At 40.7% G+C, this 26,771-nt stretch overlaps 1 protein-coding gene across 1 annotated transcript in view; it reads right to left on the bottom strand.

The window, feature by feature from the left end:
• LYST (lysosomal trafficking regulator) overlaps positions 1 to 26,771 on the bottom strand; it is a 116,478-nt gene that overhangs the window by 62,791 nt on the left and 26,916 nt on the right. The window contains exons 7-17 of the mRNA XM_063124348.1: positions 24,465 to 24,621; positions 22,019 to 22,245; positions 20,997 to 21,063; positions 18,315 to 18,424; positions 14,551 to 14,974; positions 11,339 to 11,480; positions 10,101 to 10,274; positions 7,622 to 7,782; positions 4,992 to 5,182; positions 2,821 to 3,066; positions 76 to 249 (exon numbers count right to left, since the gene is read on the bottom strand). Of these exons, the coding sequence (XP_062980418.1) occupies positions 76 to 249; positions 2,821 to 3,066; positions 4,992 to 5,182; positions 7,622 to 7,782; positions 10,101 to 10,274; positions 11,339 to 11,480; positions 14,551 to 14,974; positions 18,315 to 18,424; positions 20,997 to 21,063; positions 22,019 to 22,245; positions 24,465 to 24,621 (2,073 nt within the window). The remainder of the gene's footprint in view (positions 1 to 75; positions 250 to 2,820; positions 3,067 to 4,991; positions 5,183 to 7,621; positions 7,783 to 10,100; positions 10,275 to 11,338; positions 11,481 to 14,550; positions 14,975 to 18,314; positions 18,425 to 20,996; positions 21,064 to 22,018; positions 22,246 to 24,464; positions 24,622 to 26,771) is intronic.

Here is a 26,771-nt window from a genome sequence, read left to right as displayed (position 1 = left end):
ATAGACCGAAAATTAAATTAACTATCTTGCCAACATCAGCTAATGAAAATAGAACATTTTAGCATAGCAACTTACCTGCAAAATGTGAAATCCAACAACACACTTGGGCTTTATCAACACCTGATGAATAATTGAATAACCATTGCAGTTTTCTAACTCATTTATTCTCTGCTGGTTATGTTTTGTTAAGGCCAGGATAACTTTTAGAGCTAAAGCTTGTGTCTCTTCATAGTTGCTGATCTCTACAATCTAAAAATAAGTCAATGTTACTTAAGTGACAAAGCATGTTGGACCAAGTTTGAAATGCATTCTAATTTGCACATGGCTTATCTTATCAGATGGACTCATTGGGAGCTATTTAATCTGTAAGCACCTAATCTCTGTTGGTGGTACATTTGTGGCTGTCTTGCATGGATAGATTTGTGAAGGGACACAGGACCATGTACAGCTCTAACTTGAAACAAAGCATTGGACATATTGTTAATAACAACGCATGTAGCACTTCAGAGTGTTCAAGGTGCTTTGAATTCTAATTCTATTCAGGCATCCCTAAAGTCTAATTCTCATCAGGCATCCCTAAACTTATAGCTCAGCCTCTTAGCTTCTACACTGTACCAGCTCTCCTTTCTTACTCCATTTCTATGGGTGTTTTCACACAATTTGCCGTGGAATTACCATGCTTCTTTTAATCCCTTTTTACAGGGCATCCACACAATGCAGCCATTGAATCATTTGTCCTCCTGGAATTTTCCCTGTGGTTCTTCCATCTTTTCTCAGTCTGCAAAAAAACTGACTTTTTTTAAATAGAAGACTAGAGCCATCTGCACAGGTGTAGATGGCCTTAGTACTACTCTTCCATCTCTTTAAAGGGCCAGGGTTTCAGACTGTTCAGTGATATATCAGGCAGGGGGACTTATTGCCAATCAGCACATCTTCACTCCTGCATTTTCAGTTGGCACCATTTTATCATGCTGTTTGAGGTTTTTAACTGAACTTTTAATTAGCACTGCAATGTTTTTCTGGCTATATCTTTTCTGTCTAGGAATCTAAAATAGTGAACTTTTTAAAATATTGGCGAAACAATGCTTAAGGGCACAATCCTATGGCCACTAGATGCTGTCTAGGTGGTAATAGGAATTTTCAGCTTCTAGTAACCAAGGTCAGAAGCAGAAACCGCACACTCCTCCCCTGGCCCCTGGAAGCTGATGTGGTTCTTGCTGCACCTGCTATGTCTCCACACTCAGAAAGGGAGTACAGAAAAGATGAAAAGGGGGTGGTTCCAGGGGAGGGGAAGGGAGGCGATCCCAGAAGCTGCTTTACGGAGCTTCTTATGCACCTCACTTCCTATATTGTCTCTGCGCTCTGGCCTCCCTGCATTGGATACTAATCAGCCTCTGATCTGGGAGGCTGATGACTAACTCCATAGGAATGCACCCTAAATGCATTATAGTACAATAGGACTGTCAAGCTTTTTTTTTTTTTTTACAAAAAGTTTAACAATGAACACCCCCTGTCTCAGTTCAGAGGACATGTTAGTCAATGGTGGACTATTTAATCGACCATTGCTTAAATAGTCCCCCACTGAGTAGCATGTCATCTGTCGTACAAAAACCACACTACCGTTAGTTATTTCCCAGAAATAAGCAATGGAGATAACCAACAGTTTTCAGAGTTGTTTCCCATGTTTACAGAGTCATGAGGCAAGAGCGGTAGAAACCCCTGCAGGGCTCCATCGGCAGGGGAAATAATCCTGTGCCGGCAAGCACTTTGATAGCTGCCTATTGTGCTGTCCCTGGGTGGGGCGCCGCTGCCCACGTGTTCCCATGGACTTGCATGTCCCTTGCCACAACCACCACCCCGTGATCAGTCTGGAGATAGGCTTGAAGGGATAGAAGGAGCCCTTTCCATCCCCTAGAGCAGATCCCCAAATGGATCTCGGGGCGGGGGGGCAAAGGATCCATCTGCCAATATGAGAGCGCAGAAGGTGTGACAAGGAGGACACATCCTTGTGTGTCCCGTGCCCATTCAGTAGAAGAGAAGGGGAATCAGATGCCCAAGCATCTCCCCTGCGGTGCGTCTCTCCTCCCCACTCTGCTCCTCGCCACGGAATGGTGGCACCTGAATAAGGTAAGTGGTAACCAGCATCGCCATTCAGTGGGGAGTAGCGGGAGGGGGGAAGCAACGACAACTCAACTGAGTGGGGATAGTCCACTTCACGGAGCAGCCCTTCCGTGGTGCCCAAGGGTGCCACGCAAATAGTCATCCGTCTTATCCAAACGCACCCACTGACGTTCTAGTCGCTTAGAATTCAGCACTCTCCCCCCAATTAAACACTTCTGATCTTCATTTTCAATACAAACTAAGTGTTAAACACTTTTTCTTTTCTTTTTTACATTTCATGATGGTCAGTAATGGGCAATCATGCTGAAATGAATAAGCACTGAGTGCAAATTAAATAATTAACTTTTTAAAAAAGAATTGTTTAAAAAAATTTAAATGACCATTGAGGTGAATTGGAACTTCCCCTTTTTTCTCTCATAGCAATTGTGTCACACCCAGTAGTGTGGACAGATCATAGCAGGTTGTACACAGAAAAGGCACAATAGCCCTGATAGTGTGGAAAGTCTGTTGTACTGTCACTTGTAGCTTATAGTGGAAGTGCAATGATTTATAACACCAGGAGTTGCCTGTCTGGAAGTGGCCCATGCTTATGGAACTCTCCTTTTATATTAATGCCTCCCCATATCCTAGCAACCAAAACACCTCAAAGTGTCATAATAAATGTGCCAATAAGACAAAGCAATTTTCTTGACATCTTACCCTGGCAAAAAGGAAGACAAATGACCCTGTTCCTCCAATCTCATGCAGTATGCCCTGAAGACCTTTGTATTCAGCAGGCTGTAGCATTTTCAGGTAATGAGGATCTGGCAAATTGCTTTGTACCTCTTTTGAACTGAAAGGTCGTTGGGAAGGAATAGTTTTTGCTTGACTTTTAAGTCTGATCACTGGCTCATAGATTGTGTAGTGACCAGGGCAGCAAGTAGTGTAAACAGCAGCAAGGCTTTCCTGAAATAAGACAACATTTAATGAGCTCATACTCAATACACACTTTTCTATTAAGTTCTGTCATGGTAAAACAGCACGGCAGTTCACTTCTACATGTTTAGTAAGATTTCTGAAACTTTGCGGAGATTGACCTATTTTGCACATGGGTTTAATTAATCAATCATGATTTATTGAATTGTGGATTGTCATTTCATGCAAACCCAGAACTATGGATTAACTATTGGTTGTTAACCACAAACAATCCACAAAAAGAACCCATGGTTTGTTGTTAGGTTGTGAACTGTGGATCAATTAAACCATGAGTTATCATTATGTGCAAACCCTGAATCGTGGGTTGTTCATGGTGTTTTTCTCCAGGCAACAGAGATAACAGACAAGAGCAGTAAAAAACAACAATGACAGTTTCTTTACATACCAATACCGCAGTGCCATAAAGGCAATTGGGATACAGGGAGGCAGCAGGTGAATGAAGAAGGAAACAAACCAGGGATGAGAAAATAAACCATGTTTTTTTGGTCATCTGCCAAATAAACTCTAGTAGGAACCATGGTTTGAATAAATCATGAGTTAGTGTTACATGTGAACCAGGCCTATGTTTTGAGATAACTGTTCAATAGTGTTAAGTTACTGGATGAAAGGGGAGACGAACTAGGGAAAATGAACTGGGTTAGGAAGAAATATAAGCTCCTCAGGGACACAAAATGAATATGAATAAATGGGGGGAGTGTTTTGGCAAGAGCTTATATTCACTGCATTTCATTTTGTCATGCCTTCCGTTTCCCACTTATTCAATTGGTTGGCAGCAGTCTCAGCAGATCCAAAGTGCTGAGTAAAGACTGTAAAATGCACTGTATCTCTTAAATTATGTCATGGTATGGAAAGACCTGAACACAAACACTATTTCCAATACAGTGTGATGACACACAGTGTGATTACATTTACTTATGGAGCAAATTAGGTGCGTTAAGCATCAATGTGCCACCAAAATGGAACAGACCCCAAAGAAAGGCACAGCACAGAGCATACAAATTAGATTGCAAACCACCATGCATCCAGTATAAACTATTTCACAGCTTTTGCATTAGTATGGATCCTGTTGTTTTTATGTATTTTTGTATACTTTTAATTTTTTAAATTTTGTATACTTTTAAATTTTGCATACTTTTTTTTTAATGTCCACTGTTTTTTAACTTTTGTAAACCGCCCAGAGAGCTTCAGCTATGGGACGGTATATAAATTTAATAAATAAATAAATAAATAAGCTTGTGAGCCACTTAGACAGCAGAAAGTCTTTATATTTGTTACCTACCCTTAGACATTGAGACAAAATTGGCTACACAACTAAAATAAATGTCACCACCAAGCATAATGGCTTAAAAACATAAATGATTTCTCTTTTACTTTCAAAACATTAAGAGCATGTTAGTTTTAAGCAGTTACATAATTTTGTTTTCGTTAAAAACTCAGAAGGTTTAACAGGATCCACTTGTTTCTCACCCTCCCCCACCCCAAGCTGAAGTGCTGCAACATACCCGTTCTATTAACCTATCTTCTCTTTATCTATCCTCTGTTTAGTCGTATAAATTAGCCCAATAAACAGAAGATTGTCCCTCCCTCAAACAGTTCTTCCCACTGATAGCTGGCTTGAAGACGATTATAATCCTCACAGGAGTGGTCTCCCCTTCCCTCTAGTACATTCACTCCAACACAGGCTCTAAATCAGTGGTTCAAACTTACTGATTTTATATTTCCAATTAAGCAGACACAAAAAGCCAAAATTACCACAGAATACAGAGCAAAAATCTATTTTCTCTTTGATGATTACATACTGTACAGCTACATTTTTCATGGCACAGAAAGGGCTTACTCTAAATAGCCATCTAGCATACATTAAATATAGTTGAGCATTAAGATTACAAACTTACAATTAAAGCTCCAGTGTCCACTTCTCTCTTTGTCATTAGGAGTTCTTTAATCTGTTCACACTGCAAAATCTCTTTATCTATGTATTTGGAATAATCTGTTATTGATTTGCCAAATTTACAAGGCATTACAGAAGTGAAGTCTGGTCCACAAGCATAGAGATAAAATGCTTCTTCTGGACCAATTTTTGCACCTACAAAAATAAAAAAATTGCTGTGTTTCAATATATGCTGCTTCATATACAATAAAAACTTGTATTTCGACTTCTCAATATTCCAGTTCAAGGGGGATTAAACATACTGTTAGATATTTCACTCAGTTGCTAAATTAGGTCACCATGGAGTTGATTTTCATATTACCTTGCAATTGTAAGGTTTATATTTAAGGAGGTAAAAACTTGTTCGGGATTGTGTTTCATGCGTGTAAGTCACAAGATGTTCAAAAAAGTGTCTTCAAGATCTCAGGATTTCCAGTGGTTGAAATCTATGAGCCATTGCTAATATGCTACATTGCTCCCATGTAACTAGATCTCAAATATGCAAAATTTGTCCTAAGGCAACGTGAAAAATAGTCCATAGTACAATTGGTCTCAGTGAACATGATACAAGTTCAAAATTTCTTGAAGGAAGACAATGAAGATGCTATACTTCTCATGGTAAAAATCCTCATAGTAAAAATCACAGGAGCAATGTTTGCCATACGGTGCCATAATGACTCAGAGTTTCATGTCCTCACCCTCAATCTTCCACTGACAGCATTGTTCGGCATCACCCTTTATCAACCACCTTCGAGAAAACAGCACTTTTGTTTATTAGGAAGACTTATATCCTGCATTTCTGTTTCTAGAGAAAAACTCGAGGTGGCTCTCAGTACAAGATTTTAGAAACAACCAAAGCGTACTAAACTGTAAATGGTTACAAGAGAAGAGAATTGCAGCTAAAATGGAAATATTCAGAAGAATATAAATGCATCAACAGCACAACAGGCCAAATGCAAAAAAGGTCTTCACAAGGCATCGAAGAAATGTCACAGAGGGAGCAAGATGAGGCTCTCTAGGCAGGGAATTTCACAGCCCAGACATGGCCACTAAGGAGACTCTCTCTCATGTCTCAACCAACCTTATCTACAACGTTGGGGCATGGAAAGCCTCTCCAACTGATCTTTATGTATGGACAGGGTCACATGTAGGAGCCATCCTTCTGGACCTAAGCTATTTAGACCTTTAAAGAAAAGCACTAGTATTGGGCCCAGAAACAGGTAAAGGAAGTCACATGGTAACAATAACCTGGCTGAGAGAAGTCTGGACCAGCTGAAGTTTTTGGACATTCTTCAAAAGGCAGTCCCTTGCAGGGTGCATTACAGTCATCCAAACTCAATGAAAGCTCATGATGTCAGATCTGCTTTCCCTGGGGACAGGCGCAAATGGCACCCTGGTTTAAGCTGGACAAAAGCACTCCAGACTACGACCTGGATGTTCAACTGCAAAACCAAACCTGAGACTTCAAGAGGAGTGCTACCCCATCCAGCACATGCTAAATTCTCATTCCTTAACCAGGATCACCTCTATCTTGTCTGGGATAAGTTTTAATTTGTTTCTTCCCATCCAATCCATTATTGACCTCAAGCAATGTATTCAGGACCTCAACAGACTCCTTGGACTGCTGCTCAGTTTTATTCTGGTTGTATTGTGGTGTTTTAAGCTTCCATATTTTATATTTTACACTGTTCCTTATGGTTTTAATTTTTGTGACCTGCCCACAGAGCTTTGGCTATTGGGCGGTATAGAAACTAAATAAATAAATGGAATGTGATGAAAATGAGAGAGAATCATAATATTTGCAAGCCAATCCTCTGATGACTTTTCCCAGTGGTTTCATCCAGTCCTCTGAAGACTTCTCCCAGTGGTTCCAGGTAGATGTTGAGAAGTATAGGGGATAAAATGGAACCCTGCAGGACACCATAGGCCAATGGCCATAGTGGTGTGCGGTAGTTCCCCAGGTTCTGAAAACTGCCACTCCAGGAAGGACCGGAACCAGCACAAAACTGCTCCCCAGTCTGATCCTTCTAAGTGGTTCAGAAGTATGCCATAGTTGATGGTATTGAAAGACATTTGAGGCAAGGAGTGGGACTCAATAGCTACAATTTGCTCAGAGTTGAGTGGCTACATACAGGCGTGGTAGTACTCTAAATGAGTAGAAACTCTTTTTTAAAAAAAAGGGGGGAAAAGAAAAAAGACCTTTACATTAATTCCTGTGGCCACAAAGATTCACTAGTTTTCTTTCACACAAAGAATTAAATTAAAAACAAAATAAAAAGGTAAAATAAAATTGTTCTGCTGTTATTATAAAAGTACAGAAGAGGAAAATTTCATCAACATCACTGTTTCTTAGATTTGTGTACTGTACTGCCCATCTCGCAAATGCCCTTGAAGCTGTTTACAATCATGAAATCAAAAAACAATAACAAAATAACCGTAAGAAAATATACAAGTATAAAAATAATACATTAAACATTAAAAACATGTTCTAAATATTAAACAAAAACAATTCTTGCACATATGATACAAATTCAGGACAAGATGACCAGCTGTACATAAAGCAAAGGGAAGAAGAGGACGACGACAACAACATACCATTGAAAAGAAGCAGATTTCCCAGGTCCCATTGGCCAGCCAACTGCAAAAAATCATCTTGGCATGATGTATAATGGCCAGTCATACAGAAGGTCTTATTACTATCAGATGATAAGCTTGTTTTCCTTGGGAGCGTATAATCTAAACTGATGTCTGGTTTTCTAAAACAAAACAAAAAATACAGCTTAAAGTATATCCTGAATAACTTCAGTTAGAAGGTGCCGGTAAATAAGAGGTTGACAATATGTACTTTCACTTATTTATTGCCAGTTATCCATAATTGAAAGCTTCACAGAAAGAGGTCAAAATAAATGTTCTACAATTGGCTCCACACTCTTCTGCCTTAAGGAGATATAATAGTTATGGGTGTAGAACACTGCCTTGATAAGTTTATGCTCTTCTGTTATCTCCTGTGTAGTGGCCAGAACATAGCAGCGGATGGCTAAGTAGCAGCAATGCAACATCCTGGTTCTCAAACGAGATGCAAGGCAGGAATTTCAATGTACCTGCCACAGCTCTCACCTCCAGATCTCCCAAGCCACTAGGCTTGGCGCAGAAATTCCACTCCCCTGGTCCAGGAGCCTCAATCTCCGCAGTTACCATTCCTGGTGCTACTCTACTCTGACCCTTCCAACTAATTAACATAGTACTTCCTTACACCAGGCCCATCAAAATATCAAAGAGTTTTCCTGCTTTCTATCCCAAAACACCTCTTACAGAAGAAGCTAGAAGAGCTGCACAAGAGTTGCCATATGCATGTAAGTATATGGGCCATGCCTCTACTTTGAATGAAGCCTGAACACTGAAGTGCGACACTTTAGAGGTATTCAGACTTGCTCCAAAGTGAAGCAAGTCTTCCCCAAAGTGGTTCAAAGCAAAGTAGATTGGTCCCAAAGCTTCAGAAGTCATCAGAGCAACTGTTAAAGCCCCGATGCACAACTTAAGGGAGTCAGTGTGGTGTAGCGGCTAAAGTGTTGGACTGCGAGTCGGCAGTTCCGGGTTCTAGTCCCCACTCAGCCATGGAAACCTACTGGGTGACTTTGGGCCAGTCAAAGACTCTCAGCCCAGCCTACCTCACAGAGTTGTTGTTGTGAGGATAAAATGGAGAGGAGGATTATATATATGCCGCTTTGAGTTCCTTGGAGGGAAAAAAGGTGGGATATAAATGTAATAATTCATTAAGGGAGGTCTCTGCGTTGACAGTGCAAGCAGTTACTGCACCAAAGGCACATATATAGGTACCTGTTAAGAGGAGGAAAATATGCACCTCTGGAAAACAGCTGGGAGGAAGCCCGCCCCTCAACAAGAACTCTGTTTCCCCAAGGATGCTTGAGGGTGGGCTCCCCCCCCCACAAACTTCAGCTGTTTTTGGAGGGGCAGCTTCCTCCCCCAGCCAAATCAGTGGAGACAGAACTCCACTGACTTCCACGGGGGAGAGAAGCTGCACACCCCAAAGGAGAGAGGAAAAGCCCACCTCCCCAGCAAGGACCTTGTTACCCCAAGGGTCCTTGGCATGGGGGGCTTCCACCTAGCCATTTTCAGTGTTGCAAATTCTCCCCCTCCCCTTTATGTTAAGGCAATGGAGACTTAAGTCTGAAGTGAAGCAGTCTTTCCCAAATTAGCCTAGATTAACCGTATCCAAACAACAAAGTTCAGAAGCAAATTATTTTTCTGTGCTCAACCCTACTACAAGGCACATCCAAGAGAGAGAAAAATATGTATCTATAAGCTCACTTTAACAAGAAGATATATGTGTTCTCTAGGGCAAGAGTTGAAGGAATCAGATGTCCCCACAACAGCAACACTGGAAGGATTATGAGAAGAGACATCCTTGTTCTCTGCTGCAACCTGATGAAAACTTCTTTGATGTGACCCTTCACTATTTTTTAACAACTTGTCCTGAAATGGGTGCCCATTGCCAGTTCTATGCTGCTTGCTCCACTGATTCCTAATATGCAATTCCATATGCATCCAGGTTTTGTCACCAGTTCATATGCAGTATCAGTTGAGTACCATGTATGGTCAAATACGCATCGCAATAACAAAGCTCCCATTGACATTAAGGTTGTAAGTGTATCTCCACAATTAGGGTTGCAAGTCACTGGGCCCATTCATACATAACAGTGGTAAATCGTAATTTAGAACTAATTGTAGGTTATTTAACCCTCCCTTAAACTATACTGTCCAGGTTTGCACATCACGAAAAAACTCTGAACAGGTTGATCAGAACTTGCATATTCAAAATGGGAACAGCACACAACCCTGGCAAATCGTGGGGTAATTAATTAACCCACAATTTACCACTGTTACCTGAGATACTGAAGGATTCTAGTATGAAAAGTTTATTCAACAAATAAACAACCATTCCATTATTTCTGTTACTAGCATTTCTTAGTACTCCATTTTTCACCAGATTCAAATTTAAACAGTAGGTCTCTTTAATCATTTGTTTATATCATTTACAACTCGGGGAAATTACCTTTGACCAGAAATCCATAGTGACAGTGTTCCGTGGATATTCTTCTTGCTTTCTGGCTGTTCCAGGTAAGTTAATGCTAAATGCTGCCATTTGCCTATAAGAAAAGTGTTCTCTGGTGTTTCAGCTTGTGCTAACAGGCCAGCTTTCATTTCATCATTTGGATCCATACACATACTATGAGAAGAGCAAAGAGGAAAACCACTGAGAAGCTGCCAGTCTATCACCCTTTACAATTATGTACAATGTTCTACTCCCAAATACTGCTTTAGTTTATTTTACTCAACCACACGTGCTCCAGTGGTCTAATATTTCATCATAGGATTCCCACAGACAGAACTGCTTCTGTTAACAGAACCGAGAGAAACCAATTCCTCCTCCCCACTGCACCCCCTGTGAAATAGGAGAAAGTCCCCTTCTGCTCATGCAACATTGACTTCTGCCCCTAGCAACTGGCTATTGTGGAAGTTACGTCCACAAAACTTCGTTTTTAATTCTTTCTATAGAGGCGCTGCACTGTGCAATGCAAATACAGCACAGGCAGTCAATTTGTTACAGTGACAAGAATTTGTCAATTTGTTAAAATGACGTCCCCACTTCTAGCCTTCTTCCTGTAACAATGCCCTCCTGCAATTGAACTGGTTTCCCTTTTAAAAATTTAGCTCTTCAAAACTTGTAACCCTTTCCTTCTCCTATACATAACTCGAAGTTCTTTTAAAACAGTCTTCCTGTTAATTGCCATCTCCCTTCGATCATTATACTGAGATAGGGCATTAAGACTGAGCTATATGTTCTCCTGGTTTGCTTCATATTTCATGAATGTCATTGTGAGGTAGTTCACAAAACTAGGCCCATTTCAGCTGAGTCCTACAGGATAATTGCATTAATGGAGCTGAACTGGTATTAGCATAAATCAAACATTTAAGAGTAAAGTGAATGTTGACTTTTCTAGGAAGCCTAGATAATCATGCTTTTGATGCTATACAAATCTCTTCTTCAGCAAGACTCTGTGAAACACAACTGCTAGCATTCTGCTACCGATTAAAATTGATCCAATAAAAATATAATCTTACCCATTTTATGTGTCTCTGAGCTCAAGCCCAGCAATGTCTGTCTAAATTTCACACATCTTTAGTGCATAATATATATCATTGCTAATGGAATGTACTTGTTCATCCTTGCACTAACTACAGCAATTCCACTGGGACAAAACAATGTATGATCTATTTATATTATGGTACCGAAATATGAATGCTCCACTGTTCACATTAGCCCACACTTGTATCATCAATGCTTTGGACCCCAATGAAAATATATGAAGGCAGCCATCTTCAAGAAGTTTGTCTCCCAAATTGAGGTAATCAACTCCAGGTTTGCTTTCTTCTAGAACACAGAACATTTGTTAAAACAAGTGCATAGTTAAGCACAGAAAGTTAAACAGGTATAGCTGTCTTGCGTTCTGTAAAGTATAAAACTGTAGGTTGCAATCCATAAGATGGATGAAATCCTAGTTTGGTTTGACATATAATTTTTAGACATAAAAAAAAAATCACCCCTTATTCATTCCTTCAAGTGAGCCAAGTTTAGAATAAATAAATATATAGCTAGCTAAGATTTGATATCAGTGTTTTTCACTTAAGAAACACATTTGTACTTTTCTCACTATGGTCCCATTTAGAAGACACCTTAAACCACAGCTTTAACCATGGTGGTTAAGCCAAAAAGCCGGGTTGTGTTCAGAAGACAACTTAAACCACGGTTTTAACCATAGTGAATAAGGCTTTCTGGCTTAACCACCATGGTTAAAGCTGTGGTTTAAGGTGTCTTCTGAACACGGCCCGGCTTTCTGGCTTAACCACCATGGTTAAAGCTGTGGTTTAAGGTGTCTTCTGAATGGGGCCAATGGGTGTGTTGTATATGAACTTTAATTTGAAACTATGTATCCTTTGGAGTTATTTTATGCATAATTCTCTCTTGCATCTCCTCTTTTACTCATCAGTGACATTCCATCTAATTCTGATCTTCTATCTCAACCAACATTGGTGTGCTAATCTTATTCCTATTTTCTTGCTTAAAAAAACCTCTGTTAACTCTGCAGTTAACAGATGAGGTACAAGAGATTCACTTTAAAGCAGCTACAGAAGATTTCAATTTTGATCAAAGCAGAGGAGATTAACCTTTCCTGCCTGCATAGCTTCCCCAACACAAATCCCCCCTATGCTGATATTAGTCCAGTTGGTTGTATGTTTACCACTGCAAGACATATCAGATGGGAGAGGAGGTGGATCAAGGGAAGAATGCAAGGAAGAAATGTTTTGTGTGTTTTTAAAAAAACTTCTCCAGCACCATTGATCCAGATTTGCAATTCCTTGCAACTACTTTTAATTCAAAATGAAGCAGTTGGAAACCAACGATGATCTATTTGGGCCTAAAGCTGTTAAGTGGCTGTTTTTATTGTTTTTCTCTTTTTTGCAATATGGGCCCGTTTCTTTTCTTTTTTTGTGTACTTTTGAATCCTGGCTTTTTTTCTTTTACCCTCTTCATTACCAATTATTATAGGGGAGAATAATTCTGATGGTCTCATTTATTTATTTCACTTCTTACCTCTTGAGAATTATTATCTCCATTTCTAGTCATCTGGCTGATCATATTCTTGATTTGCTTATTAGTTCTTGGATTTGATCCACAGAAATGCCAGTGGAACACGGTGGATGAAGGCAACTTTCCTCCCTGTGGCGGTGACCATGGGGAATAGCTGAAGATGAGGTGAAGACACCTTTCATGACTGACAGCTCTGCTCAAAAAGGTGCCTCCATTCAATTTTCAGCAATCCCCATTCCCCATCAACCCCATTCAGCAGGGTTCCACAGGCCCTTGGGCAGGGCTTTACAGAGGGGGACGTGCTTAGGAAGCTGCCAAGGGAGGAAAGGCAGGAATGACAACCTCCTTCCACCTGTCCCCTTCTGCTGGCATTTCTCTGGATCCCTTCTACTGTTCTGTGATAACATTTCCCAACTTCACCCGACTCTGCATCAAATCACTGTTTTCCCCCCCTCCCCATTCATCATTACTCCCCTTCAATTCCTGTTTCGAGTCCTGTTTCTCCTATTACTTCTGTATGTAACATTTGTTCATTTCTCCTGATGCTTATGCTTTTGTCGCTTACCTAATGCAATACTTCCTTTTGTCAACCTCAGTTTCCTCTTTGAATTATCAACGTTACTTCATTGTGCTTTCTACCTAGCACACTCATTATCTGATCTCTCCCAAATTTTGGCTTTCTTCCCTCTGCTTTATACACCCTTGCATTCATGTTACAAAGTGTCTTCAGCTTGAATCTGGCTCACTTCCTCAGTTATGCTATATTTCAATAACATTGAAATGCTTTGTCTTCAGCTAAGCAAATCTATTTTTCTACTCTTATTCATTCCAATTTCTCCTCATCCGACTGTCTCCAATAAAAAGAGAAATAAGCCTCTTTTGTATTTCTATATCTGTCAACACTTACCAAGCATTTGTTTGAATGAAGACTAGTTATATCAGTACTGTAATTCATTCAGAGGTGTTACCTTTAAACATAATTAATCATGGCCGAAACTTGAAATAAAGGGCCAATGCATTTCTGAGAAAAAAATATTTCCAAAATGTTCTCATCATCTACTAATAAACATTGGGTTGGAACCAGCAAAAGCCTCCCTAGGATGGAAGAACTCGTTTCGTCTGCAAGAGACTTTTGATTCAGCAAACATTTTTAATGGCTGAAGGCATGGTGAGGAAGAGACCATTGCTGATTCCCCCCCTCCCCGGCAGCCTCTGATGTCCCCCAAAAGTATGCTCTGGAGGGTCAGGAGACCCTCTGGAACAGTGGAAGTGGTAGCATTTGAAGCTCCAGAGGAAGGGGGGAAATCGGCAAAGATGGACTCCCCAACTTTCCATCAACAGGCATTTCCTCAATGGAATTCCACTCAATGACACTCCTGCTGGAGGAACAAGAACTCTTGATCGAGCCTTTAATAAAACAGAATGCTGCAGTATATGTCTTACTATCTCAAACACCTTACAAAAGAATAAGGTTTTTTTAAAAGTCTATGGTTGCAAACTAAGGGTAATTTCCAATGTGATGCAAATGCTAACATAAATTATGTTGCAGTACATAAAGGACCTATAGCATAATGCCAATGGGGTTAGCTAGTCCAATCGGTTTTCTAGGGAATCCTGACATACTGGCTAACACTACTGGTGTTGCACTAGAGCTCTTTCACACTAGCACAGCAAAAATAATACTTGTGTTACGTTAGATTCATTGATTTCTTTGAAATCAACATCTGTCCTTTGAATATACAGCACTATACATAGTTAGAAATTCATGCCTTTCCGAGTTGAATCGTTTTAAGCACATCAGAACTCCTACAGATTGAATTTCATTGTATTACAGATCAACGATATGACTTACCTGTATCATCAAAACTGCTGTCGTGCGAAATTAAGGACTTGCTCCTCCTTTTCATTCTTCTTGCTTTCTCCAGGGAATTGTCTGCTTCATGAACACATTCCACATAAAACCACAATGAGATGCTGAAACCTTCAGACATATGTGGCCAACAGTTTTGCCCAACCAAAGGCAAATGGATTGGAGCAACATGCCAGGAAGAAAGAAGATGGTGAGACAAGCTCTCACCCTCTGGCTCCTTCTTTGTCTGTGCAAGCTTTGCTCGCCTGAGTAGTCCTATGGTCTTGCTGTTGAGACTGAGAATGGGTTTTTGGGAAGGGCTGCTTCCTAAATTTGGCATTTGATGCAAAGGAAATGAGATATGTTGTAAAGGCGTCATCTCGGTATTTGCCTCCAAAATCTTCAGAATTCCTTTAAGCAGCGTACTCTTAGGAGAGATGAACAAAATAAAATGACCACTACAACATTCTATATTGAATATGCTATATATTCTATATCTAAGAATTAAAAATCTATTTATATTTGCTCATTTTTTAAAATACTGGCAGAAAATACTCTACTTATTTTTGTATGCCTAGTTTGAGACAACATATATTCAGAAATCATAAATATAATGGTCTGGTTCACACATAATGTAAAGCCATGATTTGGCGTTATGTGCACAAACCCCTGCAAATCTGAGCAAAGCCTCAGGCTCACACACTTCTCCCCACCCCCCTTCTCCCATGCAACTGGGAGGAGGAATAAAGTATGATTTTGTTTCACTTTCCCCAATTCATGATTTATCGTTATATACAAATATTAGGAAACATAGTTTAAAAACAAATTCTAGGGTTTTTTTAATTCAGGGTTTGTTTTTGGCTTATTTAGCAATTGGTTATCATTTGTTTTTAAACCACCTTTCCTGGTTCGTATGTAAGGACAAGCCAAGAATCAAGGAAAGTGAGTTGAATCATAATTGTATTGGTTCTCCTGGGCATGCAGGAGGAGAGGGGAGCACATGAGCCCAAGGCTTTAATCAGGCTCCCAGAGACTCATGCATATAATGCTAAAACATGTTAAATTTTATGTGTGACTGAAGCTACAAACTATAGACTGAAGGAGCGGTTCTTATTAAGGTTGAAGTATTTCATCTGAACACTGCAAATCCAAAGCATTGCTGTTAGAAAATAATTGTCTATCCCTAATCTCTGTCAAAAGTTTAATTGACTACAATCTACATGAAATATACTATGAAATTGTTTGTCTCTCTTGTCATATTAGCAAGGAAAAATTCTTATTGACTGACGATTAGCACTGCAAGAGATTCAGTGAATCATCTAGCCCAACCTGCTCCTTAAAGACAGAATTATCAAGTAACAAAAGCATTCTGAACATATAATTGCTTCTTGAAAACATCCAAACAGCAGCCCCTCTCACAGCTGCTTAGCTACTCTCATATGTAGTTATGAAAATGTGCCAATTCTTAAGTTTATCTTCCTTTAATTCCTGCTGTTACTTATTCTATTCACAGATTTAAGAACATAAGAAGAGCTCTGCTGGATGAGACCAAGGGTCCATCTCGTCCAGCACTCTGTTCACACAGTGGTCAGTGCAAAAGGAGGGAGACGCTGGCTCTGGTGCTGGTGAGAACATTCTTTATTTTTCATTTTTCCTGTTAAAAAGGTTTTTTGTTTTGTTTTGTTTTTTAAACTTTAAAAACTATTTGTGAAGTCTAAAAACCAAAACAAAAACCTCTTTAACAAGAAAAATAAAAAATAAAGAATCTTTGCACCAGCACCAGAGCCAGCGTCTCCCTCCTTTTGCACATACTTTTGGTGCGTCTCCCTCCAACCCATTTTCACACAGTGGTCAACCAGCTGTTGACCAGGGACCAACAAAGAGAAAATAAACCGGACTTTCCCCAGTCCAAAATAAGACAGAATAGGGAGGGGAAGAGGCAAGATGAGTGCAGGACTGTGACGCCGCCGTGTGAGTACCACAATGCAAAACCACAAATCAGGAATGAAGAGAGTGCGATAAAATGCTGGTGCAATGGAGCTCATAACGTTTCTTCTGAGTTTTCCAATTTCTCAGTATTTTTACTGATAAGACAAAATGCACTTGACCAACACGGTCACAATAAAAATCACAAAAGGATGAGTTCAGAGAAATACGCTTGAAAGAGTGCTATCAGAACTTGTCTTTACCATCTCCTCCTCCACTCAGCGCTTCAAGTCCCCACAAAAGCACCTTTCAAGGGGTGAAGGATGCTGAAAATCAGGTGCCAGCACTTCTTGCGAGGGTTGTATGCGGCTTTTTACACACTCAGAGGGGCTTTTCTGGTCCTCCATACCATCGACGCCACCCCACCCCCCCTTACCCTACCAAGCCACTTCTGAAAGTCAGAAAATCCTCCAGATCAGTCTCCAAACAACACAAAGAACTGCAGCTAGAAGAAAAAAACTGGCACAACCTCTAGGCATGCATGCAGGGGCTCTTTGGGTCCTGCCAGTGCCTGACTTGGTTAAGCCTTTTGTACAGCCTCTTTATCCGGGAGTCCCTATGTGATTCATGAAAATGGGCTGAATAAGAGGGGGCACAATTGTTTTCTAATAGCATTCTTGCAAAGTGCAATTATCTCATCTTCCCAGCTTACTTGACCCCAAATTTCCAAGAAAAACATTGTATGTTATGAAAACTGCAAAAACACTGGTTAAAGGATTAACATATTACTTCAGCCAGAAACCAATGTTAAAAAAAAAAACCACCCCCAAATGGCTACTATATTAACATTGTTACCATATTTTCCGGCGTATAAGACGACTTTTTAACTCAGGAAAATCTTTTCAAAAGTCGGGGGTCGTCTTATATGCCGGGTGTCTAGGGTGGGTGCTGTAACTTCCAAACTTACTGTTTGGGTTCTGAGGGTGTCGGGGGTTGAGGCAGGCAAAGGGAGCGCGAGCTCCTGAGTTCTGTGTGTGTGCGTGTGTGTGAGCAAGAGAGAGAGAGAAAGCGAGAGAGAGCGCGAGGGAGGGAAGGAAGGAGGAGAGCGAGGGGGGGCGAGCAACTCCTGACGGAGGTCTGTGTTCTGTGTGTGTGTACGTGTGTGTGTGTGTGTGAGAGAGAGAGAGAGAGAAAGCGAGAGAGAGAGCGTGAGGGAGGGAAGGAAGGAGGAGAGCGGGGGGGGGTGAGCAACTCCTGACGGAGGTCTGTGTTCTCTGTGTGTGTGTGCGCGCATGTGTGTGTATGTGAGAGAGAGAGAGAGAGAAAGCGAGTGAGAGCGCGCGAAGGAGGGAAGGAAGGAGGAGAGCGAGGGGGGGCAACCAACTCCTGATGGAGGTCTGTGTTCTCTGTGTGTGTGCGCGCATGTGTGTGTGTGTGAGAGAGAGAGAGAGAGAAAGCGAGTGAGAGTGCGCGAGGGAGGGAAGGAAGGAGGAGAGAGAGGGGGGGGCGAGCAACTCCTGATGGAGGTCTGTGTTCTGTGTGTGTGTGCGCACGCGTGTGTGTGTGTGTGTGTGTGTGAGATCTGAGAGGCAGAGAAGGAGGTAATAGGATTGAAATCAAATCTGATGTTTTTTAAATTTTTATTTGGTGTGCGTTGGAAGAGGGGTAGTCTTATACGGCGAGTATATCCCAAACTCTATATTTTAACTGGAAAAGTTGGGGGTCGTCTTATATGCCCAGTTGTCTTATACGCCGGAAAATACAGTACTTCAAAGTGTTTTTCTTTTATTATATTATAAAATTTTTATTATATTATAAAATTCTTATTATATAATTCTTACCGTAGATGGAGTTTTTTCTAAAAAGATCCTTAAGAGAAGCGTTAGCTCTTCTGAACATGTTCTTGAGCTCATCAGAGACACTAGCAGATCCACCAATACCTCCTGACATGCTGAAAAGAAGCATCATGGTTTATTTTAAAGTTATCACAAATTATTCTAAACTCTGATAAAAATGTTAAAACAGGCTGCAATCCAATAAGCCATCCAGTAAGACTCCTAATTCCCTCTCCCTTCTGATAGCAGTCCATAGAAAAATTGAGAGCAACCTCTGATGATGCATATAGATGTGATGAGAAAGTGAAATTTCCTGAGCCATGTCCACAAGTGTGCGTGTTTTTACACCTGAATAAGCTCTTTGGTTTACAGTCATAGCATTCTCATCCTATTACAGCAATCTACTTAACACAAACATATATAACAAAGGATTATCGACTTGGAATACACCTGCACATAGTATTTTACATTATGTTTAGAATCTTTTGTTTAGAAAACTAAATACTCAGAAAAATGTGCAGATTGTTTGAAGTGTACTACTGCAGTATTAGAGGGGGGGAAACAAATATTCTGAATGCTGAGAGAGTAATGTACAAGTCAAAGAATCATCTTACTGAAGTCAATTAAATGGCTTCAGAGTAAATTATTTCTGAACATTTTTGGCATTGGCAGAAATTTCAGAGTAGTTTAGAAAGAAATACTATTTTGAGTACAAAGAACAAAGCTATGTTCTTCAGAAATCTGCTCAAGGACATGGCTGAGCAAGATGACAGAAAAAAGTAAGTACTGAACATGTATCTGTGGTCTTGATTTCTTATGTCACATTATGGATTAGTTTTGTAAGCAACGCAACTGTAAAGGTATTTCAGAGACACGTTTTGCCACCCCATCCTCTCCCCTAAACTAGTTTCTCTGACATTTCCCATGTAGTTTATTTGCTATATTCAGTAGCTCTATACTCTTTAGACCAGCCTTACCCAACCTGGTACCCTCCAGAGGTTTTTGACTTCAACTCCCATACACCCCTGCCAGCATGGCCAATAATCAAGAAAGCTGGGAGTTGCAGACCAGAACATCTGTAGAACAGGTTTGGGAAGGTTACTTTAGATGGAGATTGGGTTCGAATGTCACAATAACCCAGGATGGCTAAATTAATCCATCATGGGTTATTGTGTCATCTGGTGAGTTTTTTAAACCCACAATGGCTTATTTGGCCAAATAACCCACTCTTATAACCCAAAGTTTAATTGTGTATGTTTTAATCTTGTGAACTGCCTTGAAAAAGGTGGGATATAAATAAATAAATAAATAAATAATCTGCAAAGTGGGTTACTTAACCCATCATGAGTTATTGTGTTGCGTGGTGATCACAGTGGGTTATTTTGGCTGGCTACAGAGCTGTGCAGCAAGTGCGGTCACAACAGCTGCCATTCTGATCTTCACTGGCTTACTGTTTAACAACATGTTAAAGCAACCAAGGCAGCTGTGTAGAGGAGGCAATCTATGAGGTTTGGTCCTGACGTTGCAAACCTCCAAGGTGTTATAGGCAGCTCTCCCTTTTTGGTGCACCTGGGATTTTCGCTGCTTTCAGAGTTAGGGTGCTGGGTTTTCATAGTACATCAGGTGCCTCCCTCGTAGAGGAGACTAGCTATGAGGTTTGGTTCCGATCCTGCAACCCCCCCCCCCAAGGTTTTCTAGGCATCTCCCCCTTTGGGGGGCACTTAGGATTTTTGCTCCTCTAGAGTAAATCCACAGGGGTTTGATGATGGATCAGGTGCCTCCCAACCAGGAGAGGCTGTGTGTGGAGTTTGGTCCCAGTCCTGCAAACTCCTAAGGTTTTCTAGCCACTTCCTGCTTTGGGGGGTACTCAGGATTTTCCCTCCTTGGAGTTATTCTGCAGGAGTTTGATGGTAGATTGGGTGCCTCCTTACTGGAGGAGACTGTGTGAAATTTTGAATCAATCCTGCAAACCTCCAGCGCTTCAGAGGTGAAACAGTGCCACTGCTTGGGCAGGAGGAGTACAGCAGGACAGGGGGCAGTGGGGTGAGTCAAACTAATTGGCAGCCATTGTAGTGATTTTAAAGCTGGTGTAATATGGTCACCACTAGATGTACCGGTGACCAACGTGGCTGCCATATTTTGCACTAGTTGAAGTTTCTGCACTAGGCACAGAGGTCAAGCCTTGAAGTTACCAGCATGTGCACTACCACCTTTAGGTCTTTGAACACTAGGAAGGGGCGCAGCTGGCGTATCAGCCAAAAGGACATATATTACTAACAGAAGACACCTGGAATAAGATTTATGCAGAATATTGGGGCCCTATATATAAACTGGCCTAACGGGGACTTATTGCCATGCCATGTGAAGTTAAGTATTAATTTCCATGCAAAATTAGGTTACAATTCAGCAAAATTAAACATACTTAAATCTCATTGATTTTATAGGGAAAGTTAAGAACATGCTTAAGATTCTCCCACCAAAATCAATGGAACTTAAAAGTGCTTATCGTTGATTGGCTGTGTCTATAGCTTTCAGAATCTCTCAGTGTAAAGATTCCACATAGTTGTGCATAAAAATCTAACATTCTTAACCATTTATTTCTGCCGATATACAAATTTATACCTTAACATTTCCTGCCCAAGTGATGAACACCATAAAAAGGAGACACTGCTTTGATTTATAACTCACCATGAAAACTGGAATCTGTCTGTGTCAATATGTTGAGGAATCCTCCCAAAAGACTCTTTACAGCTCCCTATAAGAACAAAAATAAAAATAAAAATTATGTACTGAACAATTATCATACATTAATAAAATATCCACCAAGAGATGGGCAAGTTTGTCCATGGACTACAGCTAAGTGCCTATGTGCCAGCCCCAATGTCTCTTTCAAGAGCTCTGTACCAGACCTATCCCCTTAGCTCTTGCTTCCTCCCCCAGTCAGTAGTCTCAACTTCAGCCCCTTGACTTCTTCACTCTTTTTAGCTGAAGCCACATTCTCAAAATAACCACCAAATGTTGAGTAGGTGGTATGGTAACGTGGCCTAGAGATGCACATGTGCTTAATAAGCAGTGTTTGGTTTTGTTTGCTCCAAGCCTTGGAAATTCTATGTCTGTTTCCTTAAATCTTGCACTATCACTGTGTTTCCAGACCGTACCTCACTTCTGTTATACCTACATCTGTTGTTTTATACTTTGAATGCTTTTAATTTTTGTGAACCGCCCAGAGAGCTCCGGCTATTGGGCGGTATAGAAATGTAATAAATAAATAAATAAATAAATAAACTAAGATTGGCAGTCTCTGCCTCTTTGATTAGTGTGAGGTGTCTTGGTTAAGCATTCAAATAGGTCTTAGATGGAGACAGGAGTTAGTGTAATGGCTGCTAACATCTCAACACATACTGATGGCTCTCCAAAGCAGAAGAGAGCTGTTCTGGGTGGAGAAGGGGGAGAAAATATGGAGCAATGATGCTCTTTCCCAGTTGAAGGTTTCTCGAACTGTGCGTTATCTTCACATTTTTTGCAGCTCTCCAGTGGTATCTCTCCCACCCATGCTGGCTAAGCAATTCAGAAAGAGATGGATGGAGATCTGTGCAGAACTTCTTGATTATGCTGTATAAAATGTATCTATTTATATTATGTAAATATATTAAAAGCATAAACCAAGGTAAATAATAAAACTACTAGGTCATAGACATAGCTTCATTTACCTGTTGCATAAGTAACGTTGCATTCTTTCCTTTCAGCCTGATTACTTTCAAGAAGCTTTGGAAGACATGAGAGAGCACATCTAGGCTTGGGCTGCCAACAGAGAGTAAATGCAATTCCAACATGCAGATTTCAGGGTATATTAATTCCCCTTGAATAAGGTTTTCAGTTAGGTCACTGGGAAAACTGGAATAACCAAAGCATCCTTTTTCTTTCTTAGTGTCTGTTCCTGGAAGAGAACACATGGTCATCTGCTGAAATTCAGTAATTTAACTGCTATCGGCTCTATTTATTTGTTTGAACCCTATACGTATTGCCCAGCAATAACATTTCATTAGTTAGGAACTGGTGGGGTTATCAGAAATCAGGATCTTCTGCCCAGTCCAAGATCCTGTGTAAACTTGAAGCATCCAATTACCTTAGAGAAATGTAAAATTCAAACGTGCACATTTGTATGCTACGAGACAGACCTGACAGTGGGTGGGAGATTGACAAGTACACCTGTAAATACTGCAAGATGGTTTCACTACCATAATCATCCATTTTTAAATCTTTAATGTATTGATGTACTTACTCACCACCATTACTACACACTAGGGACGCTGGAGAAATCCTCAACGGATTTAAGTGAGGTTGGATTCCTTCGAAATCTTCAGGAGACCAGCTCTTCCTGCTCATGTTGGCACCAGCAGGGAGAGCAGAAGAGCCATTAAGTGCTGATTTATGTGTAAATTGCAGTACAACTTACGTATAACTAAGCCATAATTTCTGTAAAAGACATTAATTATGGCCACAATTTCTCCACGTATGCAAATTGTTTACACAATTTACATATCTTGCCATTTTCAAAGGGAAAAAAATAGCTGAAATCTGCAAGTTGGGCCAAGGACTCCGGAAAAATCTGTCAAACCCCAAGGCGGCCAGTTTTCCCCATGATGGGGATCCCCCAGACTAGACCCAGACCGATTTGTACATCCATACTACACACAGACACTTTGTGCCTGGGTTTTTCAAGAAAACCCTTAACTCTAAAAGGTAACTGCTTTATAAAGGTTGTAATATTTTGATTTATGACACTCCCACTATCAGAATACAGCCCCCATAAGCAAAAAACAATGTTATGAATTGCCTACTCATCTGACAAGTTTGTGAAGTAATCAGGTCAGGAGGAATACAACAGCAACAACTGCTGTGATACAAGAATAACATTCTGGAATTTTCCAGACCATAGGTACTGCTGCCACTATGAGCTGGTTTGCATGTAAAGACAAACCATGATTTAATTAACCATGGTTTGTTGAATCGTGGTTTGTTACATGCAAACCCAGAGCTATGGGTTAACTACAGTTGCTAACCATGAACAAACCACTAAGAGAACCCATTGTTTGTTGTTGGGTTGTAAATTGTGGGTTGTTTAAACCATGGATTGCCATCATGTGCAAATCCAGAATCATGAGTTGTTCACCAGCCTACAGAGGTAGCAGGCAAGAGCAGTTAAAAACTCAGCCTTCTTACATGCCAGTACTACAAAGGCAATTGGGAAACAAGGAAGGCGCGGGTGAAGGAGGAGGGAAACAAACACTCTGGAGCTATGAAAACAAACCATGGTTTGTTCAACTGTCTGCTAGACAAATCCTGGGTAGGACAACAAGCCATGATTTAAATAAACTATGGATTAGCGTTACATGTGAACAAGGCCTATATTTTCCTATCTTAGTCAAGCAGACCACAAACATGAACTAAAAGAAAAGAGTAAAAGGTTAATATGTGTGCCTTTCGAAACAGCTCATTAGACAGCATTGAAACATTATCTGTAACTAGGAGCTTATAATCAAACTATGGGAAGGAGAAATAGTTTATAATCTGTCAGGGATACTTTAGGGTGGATTCCTGCATTGAGCAGGGGGTTGGACTCAATGGCCTTGTAGGCCCCTTCCAACTCTGCTATTCTATGATTCTATGATAATCACTTCTCTATTTCAGTGCCAAAGAGACTTCAAGATGACAGCTGAGAGCTCAAGATTGAATACAGATTCATCCATACAAGTTTTCAGAATGAAGAAGCCAACAAGTTAGCAATGTATTGTATTTAAATTGGAGGATTCTCCACCAAGTCCTGAGTAAAACTTTTTCAGATCATTAAAATTCAGAGCTGTGGGGAAATGCCTCAATTGATTCTTCAAGAAGATTTTACTAGCAAGCCAAAGCTACACACAAGAGCACATCCTGAATTTCTATGCCCAACATACAGCTTGTTGTTTGTGGATCATACTCCACATGTGATGCACATGATGAATGAAAGAATACATATTCCTTCATTCATGAGAAAGAGCTGAGAAACCACAATGCCTGGAGAGTTCCACACATGCATAAATGCTGCTAGAATGCGATCAAGAAATATTTCAGAAAGTCATTAGTAAACTTCTTGAAGTCAAAGTTCAGGCTTACCTTCATCCTTGCTTTCACTGTCATCAGAATTACTTTCACTATCTGCATCATAGCCTTCTTCTTCAGCAAAAAAATTAAAGCTACAGCACTGTGACTCTTCAGCTTCTTCAGATATATCACCAGGCTGAGGTGTAGGCTCCTCTTCAGATTGATGGACCTGTGGCATTCATATTTAAAATGTTTAAGTTGAGCAACTAAAAAAATAGGTTTTGTACCATCTGAAGTTCCTGGACGGTTTTCAAAGGCAGCCCCACATATAATGCATTGTTGTAAATCAGACGAGAGGATATCAGCGCATGGATAACTGTAGTTAGGCTATCTCTGTCCAGATAAGGGCACAGTTGGTATATCAGCCTAAGCTGATAAAAGGTGCTCCTTGCCACTAAGTCCACCTGAGCCAAGTGACAGTTCTGGATCCAAGAGCACCCCCAAACTACGAACCCAATCCTTTATGGGGAGTGCAACCCCCTCCAAAACAGGTTGAACATCACCTAGCCAGACAGATGAACCACCTGTTAACAGTACCTCCATCTTGTCTGGATTGAGTATCAGTTTGTTGGCCCTCATTCACTGCCTCACCTGGGTTTGATGAAAAGGAAAGGTAGAGATGGGTGTCATCCGCATATTGATGACACCTCAACCCACATCTCCAGATAACCTCTCCCAGGGTTTTCATGTAAATGTTAAACAGTATAGGAGATAAAATAGAGCCCTGTGGAACCCATGGCCTAAATGCAATGGCACACAGAGCAATAATCCGCCAGCACCACCTTCAGGAATCAGCCATCCACTGCGGAACCACTGCAACACAGTGCCTCTAACTCCCAACCCAGACAACCTATCCAGAAGGATACCATAGTTATATCACTATTTAACTCTTGTGCAGAAATTAGAAGTGAAACACAAAAGCTGACAGAAAAAAGCTAAAAGCACTCTGAACTCAGGCTAAGTAGTTTCAAGAAATTAGCAAGACTGCATTTACCTAATGAACTAGAAGCCTGCAACCAAAGGTGTTGTGTCCATTCAAATTTGCATATATACTCTGGCCCACAATCCTCCAGGCTACCTGCCCTGATCCCCCCACTTCCTTGCAGTCAAAGGAACACAGACCTTTCTGCTTGTAAGGTCATGAGTGAGACTTTCTTCAAGCCGTACTTTTCAAACCATCTCAAAAACGAGGGGACCGGCAGAAAGGAGGATGTTAAGGGAAAGTCAAGAGGACTAACTCTCTTCAGAAAGCTTGGGAGTTATTCAAAACCACAATAATAGAAACTCAGCTAGAATGTATACTGCAGATCAAGAAAGGTACTTCCAAGTCCAAGAAGGTGACAGCACTGTTAACAAGCAAAGTCAAAGGTACTATTAGAACCAAGAAGACTACCTATAGAAAATGGAAGCCTTGCCCAAATGAGAACACAAACTTGCGCACACACACAAATGCAAACTGACAACAAGGTATATACAAAAAGAGTATTTCTCAGCATTCAGCTTCCAAGCCAACCTAGAAACGCATGCAAAGAAGGACTTGCTTGGAATCTAGAATCCCAGGTTCAAACCCATGCATCTCCAGTTAGAGCAGGGATGGAGAACCTGTAGCCCTTCAGATATTGTTGGACCACAGTTCCCAGCATCCCTGACTACTGACCATGTTGATTGGCTCGGATGAAAGTTTGCGTTCAACAACATCTAGAGAGCCACAGGTTCAGGACCACCCCTGAACAAGAGGATTTCAGGTAGCTGAACTGAGAACACAGGCAATCACAGTACGACTACTGTTAGTCATACTTATTGCTTAATACCCTGATCTATTTGTGATGAAATGGTTTATAAATATTTTAATATATTAAGTAAAATAAAAATACTGGGCTAGGTGGATAAGTGATCCAACTCAGGATAAGCTAACCTCTTGTGCTTTTATATTCAAAAAGCTACTCACTCATTAGGCCCTGTGTGACATTTTCCCATTCAGAAATATCAGTAACATCCCCAAGCAAAGCAGAATTGCTTGCAAACAGCCTACTTTGTTGCTAACAATTGAGGGGGAAATTACAATGTTTATGAACATTCTATCATATCAAGACAGCCTGTCAGGGATAGTTAAAGCACTGCCGTGGGGTCTTGTAGTTTTAGCTAAGATTTAATTAGAAGCAAGCTAGAAGGCTTTAGGCCTGTTCAGCCTCTGGAATGTTAGAATTTGTGTGAATCGATCTGTCAGCTTCCTCGGACCAGGAATGGAGAGTTGCTCTACTCCCTTCAGCCACCTCCTTGTCTTGGCCTTGGCAGAGAAGCTGTCTGTGAGAACTTGAT

Source organism: Elgaria multicarinata, chromosome 4 (genome assembly GCF_023053635.1).
Source record: "Elgaria multicarinata webbii isolate HBS135686 ecotype San Diego chromosome 4, rElgMul1.1.pri, whole genome shotgun sequence".
Classification (NCBI taxonomy): domain Eukaryota; kingdom Metazoa; phylum Chordata; class Lepidosauria; order Squamata; family Anguidae; genus Elgaria; species Elgaria multicarinata.
The sequence above is the reverse complement of the archived record's forward strand: the minus strand, read 5'-3'. Positions and strand labels throughout refer to the sequence as shown.